The sequence below is a fragment of the Austrofundulus limnaeus genome, unplaced genomic scaffold (assembly GCF_001266775.1).
Source record: "Austrofundulus limnaeus strain Quisiro unplaced genomic scaffold, Austrofundulus_limnaeus-1.0 Scaffold117, whole genome shotgun sequence".
Lineage (NCBI taxonomy): Eukaryota > Metazoa > Chordata > Actinopteri > Cyprinodontiformes > Rivulidae > Austrofundulus > Austrofundulus limnaeus.
The window spans coordinates 1,565,239-1,575,105 of record NW_013952519.1 but is presented as its reverse complement, the minus strand read 5'-3'; the positions used below and the strand labels follow the sequence as shown (position 1 = coordinate 1,575,105).

At 40.9% G+C, this 9,867-nt stretch overlaps 1 protein-coding gene across 2 annotated transcripts in view; it reads left to right on the top strand.

Annotated features, from left to right (window-relative positions):
* LOC106521892 (phospholipid-transporting ATPase ID) overlaps positions 1 to 9,372 on the top strand; it is a 51,665-nt gene extending 42,293 nt beyond the window's left edge. For both annotated transcript variants that reach the window (XM_014014651.1, XM_014014652.1), the window contains exons 19-29: positions 319 to 483; positions 561 to 672; positions 1,004 to 1,109; positions 2,439 to 2,577; positions 2,684 to 2,867; positions 3,005 to 3,228; positions 3,346 to 3,429; positions 5,654 to 5,899; positions 5,982 to 6,120; positions 6,224 to 6,354; positions 8,541 to 9,372. In XM_014014651.1, the coding sequence (XP_013870105.1) occupies positions 319 to 483; positions 561 to 672; positions 1,004 to 1,109; positions 2,439 to 2,577; positions 2,684 to 2,867; positions 3,005 to 3,228; positions 3,346 to 3,429; positions 5,654 to 5,899; positions 5,982 to 6,120; positions 6,224 to 6,354; positions 8,541 to 8,876 (1,866 nt within the window). In that variant the 3' untranslated portion in view covers positions 8,877 to 9,372. The remainder of the gene's footprint in view (positions 1 to 318; positions 484 to 560; positions 673 to 1,003; positions 1,110 to 2,438; positions 2,578 to 2,683; positions 2,868 to 3,004; positions 3,229 to 3,345; positions 3,430 to 5,653; positions 5,900 to 5,981; positions 6,121 to 6,223; positions 6,355 to 8,540) is intronic.
* The last annotated feature ends 495 nt before the right edge of the window (positions 9,373 to 9,867 follow it).

Sequence of the window (9,867 nt, the reverse complement as noted above, 5' to 3'; positions counted from 1 at the left end):
CATTTATTGTGTTCATGGTATCAAGACTTTATCTCAGTTTAACTCCTTATAAATAGGTTTATAATGATAAAAAAGCACGATATTCAGAAAATAACTGTTTAATTCAGAAAGTTTGAAATAATTTTAAGACTGATATTTTCGTCTCTTTCCGCTTGTGTTTGTAGAAAAGATAAAAGCAGAATTATCTGATTGACTTTTCTTACATAGAGCTCATAATTTACACAGCTGGGCACCAGTTTTATTATGTTTATATCTCCATTTACCATCAGGTGTGTGTTTGTGGTGTTCATCCATATAAGTCCATGTGCTGATCTGCAGGAATTTGCAGGCGAGGGCCTCCGCACTCTCGCTCTGGCCTACAAGGATTTGGACGAGGAGTATTTCAACGGGTGGAAACAGCGCCACCATGAGGCGAGCACCGAGCTGGACGACAGGGAGAGCAAACTGGACGCGCTGTACGAGGAGATAGAGAAGGATCTGCTGGTAGGAAACCAAAGAAGAAGAAAGTCTGAGTGGAGCTCAGGAAAATCAAAGTGTAACTGCTAGTTTTACGTGTGCAGCTGCTGGGAGCCACGGCCATAGAAGACAAGTTACAGGACGGAGTTCCTCAGACCATCGAGCAGCTGTCCAAAGCTGACATCAAAGTCTGGGTTCTGACCGGTGACAAGCAAGGTGTTTATCAGCTTTTAATCTAATTACACTTCTTGTTTTACAATCAAGGATTTTAGCACAAAATGTTGAAATAAAAACTGAAAAATGTCAAGAAGGTCTGGAGAATGACCGTTTTATCAAACTGTTTATTAGAAACTCTTTAAAGATGCTGAAATGTGTCTAAAAGTGTGAATCTCTCTGGTCAGTCAGGGTTTTTTAGCTGATTTTAACACCATAAGTTTGTATTTATAATACAATCTCACCTTTAATTTTTAAAACTCAGCTCATGGAAAGTGTGTTTTTGCCTGTTGCTGTTAAATAATCTAACTATTGTTGTTTCTTTGCGTTACAGAAACAGCAGAAAACATCGGTTACTCGTGCAACTTACTGCGCGAAGAGATGAACGAGGTTTTTATCGTCTCAGGAAGCTCTTCTGATGATGTCAGACAAGAACTCAGGTCCGAAGAAACTCATTTAACCTGTTTCAATTGTTTAGTTTTTAAATGTTTTTTAATTGTTTAGTTTTGAAAATACTTTAAAATTGTTTAGTTTTTTATGTTTTTTAATTGTTTAGCACAGAGGTTCTCAAACTGGGGTCTCTGGACCCCTAGGGGTCTGCGAGAGGTATCTTGGGGGTCCCCAAACATAAAATGTTGATTTTGTTTTTATTTTTAAAATCGCATGGAGAACAATGAACTAATAAAACAAACATAATAAACTTTATAAAATATATATATTCCCATGGCATTTAGGGGTTGAAATGACAATAAATTATCTTTTAAAACAGCCTTTGGTTTATGAGGGGGTCCCTGGAATTTTTTTCGCAGTTGTAAGGGGTCTCCAGACCCAAATGGTTTGAGACCCCCTGGTTTAGCACACATTTTTGGCACTTATCTTATTCTGCAATTTTTGTGCTATTTGTACAATTTATATATCCAAACATTCAGCTCCTTCACGACATTCCTGCTACGACTTTTAGTACTTCAGCACTTTATACTTTTTGAGTTATTTAGCTTTTTCAGACATTTTTTCTCATTGAAATAGATTCAGCACCCTTAAAATCCTTCGAAATGTTTCTACGTTACTGAACCTTTTAGCTTTTGTTCTGGTTTGACTTTTTCAGCTTCTTTGTTCTAATTTCAGCTTCTATTTTGCAGATTTTACCCTTTTTATGCCCTTTTTTTTAGATATTCTGACCTTTTCTGCTAATCTTCTGGTAATTTAAACTTTTTGTGCTTCTTTCAACTGTTTTCTGCTAATTTTAGCTGTTTTTTTTTTTGTGTTTTCAGCTACTTTAGCTACTCCCATTTTTCATCTTTTGTTCTGGTTCTGCTTTTTTTCCATTTCTTTACTGATTTCTGCTTATTTTCACTTCTGTTAGCTTTTTTAGCCACTCTACTGCTAATTTCAGCTTTTTGTGTTGCCTTCCATTTCTTTTTTTATTTTTAGTTTTTTATTCTATTTATTTAAATTGTTTTCTGATCATTTTATCAGTTTTTTTTGTGATTTTAGCAACTTTTTTAGTTATTGGAGCTTTTTTCAGTTAAATTCACTTTTTGTGATAATTTCATCTTCTTACTGCTTAATTTATCAAACATGCTCATTCTGTTCCTTTGTGCTAATTTCAGCTATTTCAGCTACATTTGTAGCTAATACAGGATAATAGTTTCAGCTTTTTTGCTATTCAGCAAAACTCTTTCAACTTTAAGCGTTCACATAGCATTTTCACAGTTATTAAGTGTTTTTGTGTATCCATCTTAAGTTTTTTTAAATATTATTTGGAGCAGAAATGCACAGACCTCCATGAAACCAAGCGCAGCAGAGAACTCTGTGTTTTTACCTGAAGAGAAGGGTGAGGGAGTGAAACCGATGAAAGATGAGGTGGTTAATGGAGAGTACGGCCTTGTTATCAACGGACACAGTCTGGTACGTCAGGCATGTCCCTGCTTAAACCAAAATACTTCAAGGATTGTTAGAAATTATTAACGTGGAGAAAAAGCAGAGGTATTATCTGCACCTTTCTGTCCATCAGGCGTTCGCTCTGGAGCGCAGCACGGAGCTGGACTTCCTCCGGACGGCCTGCATGTGTAAATCAGTGATCTGCTGCAGGGTGACCCCTCTGCAGAAGGCTCAGGTGGTCGAACTGGTCAAGAAATACAAGCAGGCGGTCACGTTGGCCATAGGTGATGGAGCGAATGATGTCAGCATGATCAAAGGTACCAAAAAACAACAGCAAAAAAAAAAAAATCCCAATCACAGCTTTATTTAATGTGTTTTTGTGAGCTGTGGGAAACTGTTTTCAGAAAATAAAAACAGCTTCAGACATTTCAGATGCTCTCTCCCCCCCTTCCAGCGGCTCATATAGGCGTGGGCATCTCGGGTCAAGAGGGCATGCAGGCGGTCCTGTCCAGCGACTACTCCTTCGCCCAGTTCCACTTCCTGCAGCGCCTCCTGCTGGTGCACGGCCGCTGGTCCTACCTGCGCATGTGCAAGTTCCTGCGCTACTTCTTCTACAAGAACTTCACCTTCACCTTCGTCCACTTCTGGTTCGCTTTCTTCTGTGGCTTCTCTGCACAGGTGGGACTCTCAGACACTGTTTCATTCAGTTTCATGAGATAAAAATCTTTAGATATTATTCAAATTATCTGTTTAGTGTCTTAAAACAGGTCTCTCTTTGGTGTCTGCCTGTTTCAGACGGTGTATGACGAGTGGTTTATCACCCTCTACAATCTGATGTACACTGCACTACCTGTTCTGGGAATGAGCTTGTTTGATCAGGTAACGTGATGCTTTCTCCATTTAAAGACTTTTTTTGTTGATTTCTTATGAGAAAAAAAAATCTAGAGTTTATTAAAATATGAGAATAAAACATCTGTTTCAGCATACTTGCTCTGTTTTGTCTTCTTATACTTCTTTTCACTTTTAACTACAGCTCTGCTTCCTTTAGCTCGCAGTTTTTCTGAAAATAGCCACAGTTTTGTAGGCTTTAGCATGCTTTGTTACCTTTAGCCTTTTTTGTACAAGTTTTATCTTCTGTGTGATTTGCTTGTTTTAGCTACTACTTTGTTACTACTTTGTTTTGCTTCTTTTAGTTTTTAACTACAGCTCTGCTTCCTTTAGCTTGTAGTTTTTCTAATATTAGCCGCAGTTTAGCATGCTTTGTTATTTTTAGCCTCTATTGTAGAAGTTTTATCTTTTGCATGATTTGCTATTTTTAGCTACTACTTTGCTACATTTAGCTATTGTTTGGATTCTTTTAACTTTTGACTACATCTCTGTTTTTATAGCTTTATTTTTTCTAATAATAGCCACAGGTTTGTTGACTTTATCTTTAGCATGATTTGCTAGCTTTAGCTACTATTCTGCTACATTTATTGTTTTGATTCTTTTAAGTTTAGTTCTGCTTCTTTTAGGTTTTAGTTTATCTTTTTTTGTCACTTCAATAGAAAACGAAACCAAATGTTATTAGTTTATTTATTTCTTCATCATCAGTGACTTTTTTTAAGTGAAGAGAAAATAGAGACAGAGAGAAAAACAGAGAGAGAAGTAATTAGAAAGATTGAAATAGCGATTAGAAGTATATTAAATATACACCAACAAAACACAGGACCACACACCCAACATCTGTCCGCTCACCTGAAAAATAAATGGATAAATACATGGAGGGCATATATAAAACTATACACATACCCATACATATATAAAGATATACATACATACATGCCTACATTCATAAATATTGTCCGTAAATACACACAGACATATATACACACTCAGTGACCAGTCAGAACCCCCCGGATCAGAACACCTGTTTGTGAGCAGTTGTGAACATGCGTGTATATACAAGATTTCTCCAATGGAATATTTAATAGTGACTGTGGAGGACCGAGACCCAACCCCCAAGACACGAGGCAGACATAGGGAAGACCAGAGCCCAAGGGCCCGAGAGGGATCCAGAGCGCAGAGCCCCAAGGGGCACCCGCACAGGAAGATCCGCCCACCCACCCCCCAGATCAGACCATAGGGGAGAACTGGGTGAGTCCCCCCAGCGACCACACACACAGTCCCCGGGGCCAGCAGCGACAAACTCATGAGCCCGACCGGCACCCGCCATACCAGAGCAGATCCAGGAAAGGGCACAGAGGTCCGGGCCCACAGGGTGCACCCCCTCCAGGCCAAAGCCCGACAGGTCCAGAGGCCCCGAGCCCCAACAGGCAATCACCCGGCCAGGCCGGCACACACCCCAGCGCCCAGCCCCAGACCCCGGGAACCCCTAGCACGCCGGCGGCCAGCCGCACACCCCATCGGGGGCCGAGTAGCGGCGGGCCCCCAGATAAACCAGCAGTAGGGGCAGCCCAGACCGCAGCCTGACAAATACCCAAACATACACAATCGCACCATCCCACCCTCATCCTCACCCCCATTCAGTCAAAGACATACAAGGACGCCACATTCCACTCATACCCCCGATACACACTCTATACCCCCCAGGTCCAGGACATGTACCCACCCCCTATTGGAGACAGCACACACCTGAACCCAGGAGGTAGACCCAATCATTCTGAGGTGGAGAGGAACAGGTAGCCAAGGCCCGGCCCGGGCCGCACCAGGACGCCCGGCCAGCCCCCTGCCGCAGAGAAGCCATACCCATGACCACCCCGCCACACCGCCAACGACCAAGTGCATCTCCCCAGCCGTCCACTCCCCAGAACCTGGGTTTTAGTTTAGGTTTTAGTTTATCTAATATTAGCCACCATTTTCCTGACTTTAACTTTAGCGTGCCTTGTTACTTTTAGGCTCTGTCGTAGAAATTTTACCTTTAGCATGATTTGCTAGTTTTAGCTACTATTCTGCTTCCTTTAGATTTTGTTTTACTGTTTTAGATAACTCTTTGCTACCTTTAGGTTTAGCTCATTTTAGCTTCATCAAAACCTTTGCACTGCATTTCTGTTTCTAGTTTTCAGCACGTTATTCTTTTTCTCTGTCGCCCCCTGCTGGTCAGGATGTGAACGACGTGTGGAGTTTCCAGCATCCGCAGCTGTACGTTCCGGGTCAGCTGAATCTTTACTTCAGCAAGAAGGCCTTCTTTAAATGTGCCATCCACAGCTGCTACAGCTCCCTGGTGCTCTTCTTCATCCCCTACGCTGCTTTACAGGACACAGTGAGGGATGATGGGAAGGACGTGGCCAACTACCAGTCCTTCGCCCTGCTCACACAGACCAGTCTGCTGTTTGCAGTCAGCATCCAGGTAGAAGGGAACATTTTAATAAGTTTAAACTGTACACTGTGTAAAATGAGTATACAATGTATGATTTGTGTGTTTTGTGCAGCTGGGCTTGGAGATGTCTTACTGGACGGCGGTGAACACCTTCTTCGTTTTGGGCAGCTTGGTCATGTATTTTGTCGTCACGTTCACCATGTACAGCGACGGCATGTTCCTCCTCTTACCGTCAGCGTTTCCTTTCATAGGCGAGTAATAAAAAACAGCAGCTCTCTGACAGGTTCACACACATTTCAACCACACAGTAGTGATAAATAAAAAGTCTTAAATGTTTTGTTTTTGTTCACCCAGGATCGGCTCGGAACTCGCTGAACCAGCCCAACGTTTGGCTGACCATCGTCCTCACCTCCATCCTGTGTGTCCTTCCTGTGGTGACGTACCGCTTCCTGTTGATCCAGCTCTGCCCCACCATTAATGACAAGGTACAGGACCGAAGCACAGCTGCACTCACACTTTTCTTTTTCAATATGTGGATTTAAAAAAACAAAACTACTAGTTGAATAAGAACTGAATTAAGAAAACGTAAAGCAAATTTTACATTTACTTTATAAGTAAATGTGAAGTAAATGCGTCATTTACTCAGTGTTGGTTGTGGACCATGTAGACGATCTTTTAGATGATGTTGTTGATGACTTGTAGACGATCTTGTAGACGATCTTGTTGATGACTTTGTAGACAATCTTGTTGACGATCTTGTTGATGATTTTGTAGACGATCTTGTTGACGATCTTGTTGACGATCTTGTAGACGATCTTGTTGACGATCTTGTTGATGACTTTGTAGACGATCTTGTTGATGATCTTGTTGATGATCTTGTTGACAATTTTGTTGACGATCTTGTTGATGATTTTGTAGACGATCTTGTTGACGATCTTGTTGATGACTTTGTAGAAGATCATGTAGACGATTTTGTTGATGATTTTGTAGACCATCTTGTTGACGATCTTGTTGACGATCTTGTTGACGATCTCGTAGACGATCTTGTTGATGACTTTGTCGACGATCTTAGAGACAATCTTGTTGATGACTTTGTAGACCAGGGGTGTCAACAAAGTCCTCGAGGGCCGCTATCCTGCATGTTTTAGAGGTTTTCTTGCTCCAACACACCAGATTTTGATCGCTGGGTAATAAACAGGCTTCTGCCCAATTTGAAGAGTTAATTCAATCACTGAATCAGGTGTGTTGGAGCTGGAAAACCTCTAAAACATGCAGGATAGCGGCCCTCGAGGACTGGAGTTTGACACCCCTGTTGTAGACGATCTTGTTGACAATCTTGTTGACGATCTTGTAGACGATCTTGTTGATGACTTTGAAGACGAGCTTGTTGATGACCTTGTAGACGATCTTGTTGATAACCTTGTAGACGATCTTGTTGATGACCTTGTAGACGATCTTGTTGATGACCTTGTAGACGATCTTGTTGATAACCTTGTAGACGATCTTGTTGATGATCTTGTAGACGATCTTGTTGATAACCTTGTAGACGATCTTGTTGATGACCTTGTAGACAATCTTGTTGATAACCTTGTAGACGTTCTTGTTGATGACCTTGTAGACAATCTTGTTGATAACCTTGTAGACGATCTTGTTGATGACCTTGTTTATGAACTTGTAGATCATCTTGTAGATGATAAATCGTAAATGGACTGTACTTGTATAGCGCCTTTCTACCCAACCAGGATAGTCAAAGCACTTTCCACTACAATCTGTGCCCTCATTTACCCATTCACACAGCACTCTATCAGATCTCCTACAAAGCTAACATGTACAATCAACTATGGAGACTAATCAGTGCCAATCACATTCATACACTGATGGGACACACATCAGAGGCATTTGGGGTGAAGTATCTTGTCCAAGGACACAACAACTGACAGCTGGAATGGGGGATCGAACTGGTGACCTTCTGGTTCCAGAACGACTCCCATAACCACTCCGCCACAGCACCACCCGCACGATATTGTTGATGATATTGTTGATGATCTTGTAAAAGATCTTGTTGATGACATTGTAGATGGTCTTCCTGATGATCTTGTTGATGACCTTGTTTATGAACTTGCAGATGATCTTATAGATGATATTGTTGACGATCTTGTTGACAACTTTGTTTATGAACTTGTAGATGATCTTGTAGATTATATTGTTGACGACCTTGTTGACAACCTTGTTTTTGAACTTGTAGATGATCTTGTAGATGATATTGTTGACGATCTTGTTGACATTCTTGTAGACGATCTTGTTGATGATCTTGACGGTATTGTTGATTGTCTTGTAAAAGGTCTTGTTGATGATTTTGTAGATCTTGTTGATGATCTTGTTGACAGTCTTGTTGATGACCTTGTTGACGACCTTGTAGATGATCTTGTAGACACTCTTGAAGATGATCTTGTAGATGATCTTGATGATCTTTTAGACGGTCTTGAGGAGGACCTTATGGATGACCTTGTTGATGATCTTGTTTGGCAATCTTGATGATGACCTTGTAGACGATCTTGTTGACAATCTCGTTGACGATCTTGTTGACAATCTTGTTTCTGGCCTTGTTGATCTTGTAAATGACCTTGAAGACAACCTTGTTGACGACCTTGTTGTCTTCACAAACCTTCAGGTGATGTTCAAAGTCAGGCAGGCCAAAGCGACTCTTCCCCCTCCGCCTCGCCGGACCCGGATCCGCCGCAGCAGCACCCGCCGCTCGGGCTACGCCTTCTCGCACGCGCAGGGCTATGGGGAGCTGGTGACCTCAGGTCGGTTCCTGCGGCGGCCCGCCATAAGATCCGCAGGCTTCCCCCAGGTGGGTCGGACCACCACGGGCTTCAGCCCCATGGGCCGTTCGGCCGGTTACAGCCCGACGGGACGTCCCCAGAACTTAAAGGTCTCGGATGTGGAGGTGACGTCGCTGCAGATGTACAGGACGATCACAGACCCGCCCCTCTCGCACACATGATGATGGGAGTTTCCTGCTTCTACTTTAAAAAGACGCCTGCTCTTGGACTGATCAGGAAGATGTTTAATCCTCTGAGTGCAGAACTTTTCAGAGACTCCAGCTCTGAAAGCATCTCAGCTGCTCAGCCAGCAGCGCAGCTCCTTCTGTTACCAGAAACAGGAGGAGACACACTGAGCTTCCAGATGGAACCAACCGGAGAATTAAACTTATTTAACGGGAGGAAAAAATGACGAGGCGTCATGTTTACAGACGATACAACTGTTTATTTTATGCTGGGAATCCAGATGCAAAGCATATTGGGAAATATTTAACTTTTGTACTTTAAATTACTTATTTTTTTAATTTTAATTTTTTATTTTTAAGTTTTAGTTTTTTTCCTGAAATTTGTGTGGGCAGTGGAAACTGTATCACCGACAAAATGACAAATCAGTCTTGAAAACAGCTTTTTGTTCTTAAACAACTGTTTTTTAACTAAAATAGTTTATTTACCCATTAATAGTTTTGCAAATCTGTCAGATTGATTGTTTCCTTTTGAGCTATTTGTTCTGTTTTAAAATCAAACAAGTTGAATTTAGAAAAAAGTAGACGTATCAGTGTCACAGTGCAGTTAGTTTATGAAATATAGAGAGCTTGAATTAGTTTGAGTGCAAATTATGAATCGCTTAAATTTTCAGACAAAAAGCCATAAATATGAAAAAAATCAGTTTAAAAGGTCTGGATTCGTTCTTTTGTTTTTATTTCAAAACAAAATTAGAAAATTTGAATAATCAAAGTTATTTTTAAAAAAATCAAGGCTATTTTCTTTTTTTGGATTTTGTTTTGAAACAGAAAAAACAGAACAAACTTTACATGGATTGTTCAGAAAAATGATTTTTAATCGTCTCCGTTCCGCTGTGATTTGTTTAATTCACAACTTATTAAACCTAATAATACAAAACTTAATATTTAATTTGAGAATCAACATACATAAAAAGCCATTAAAATTATTTTT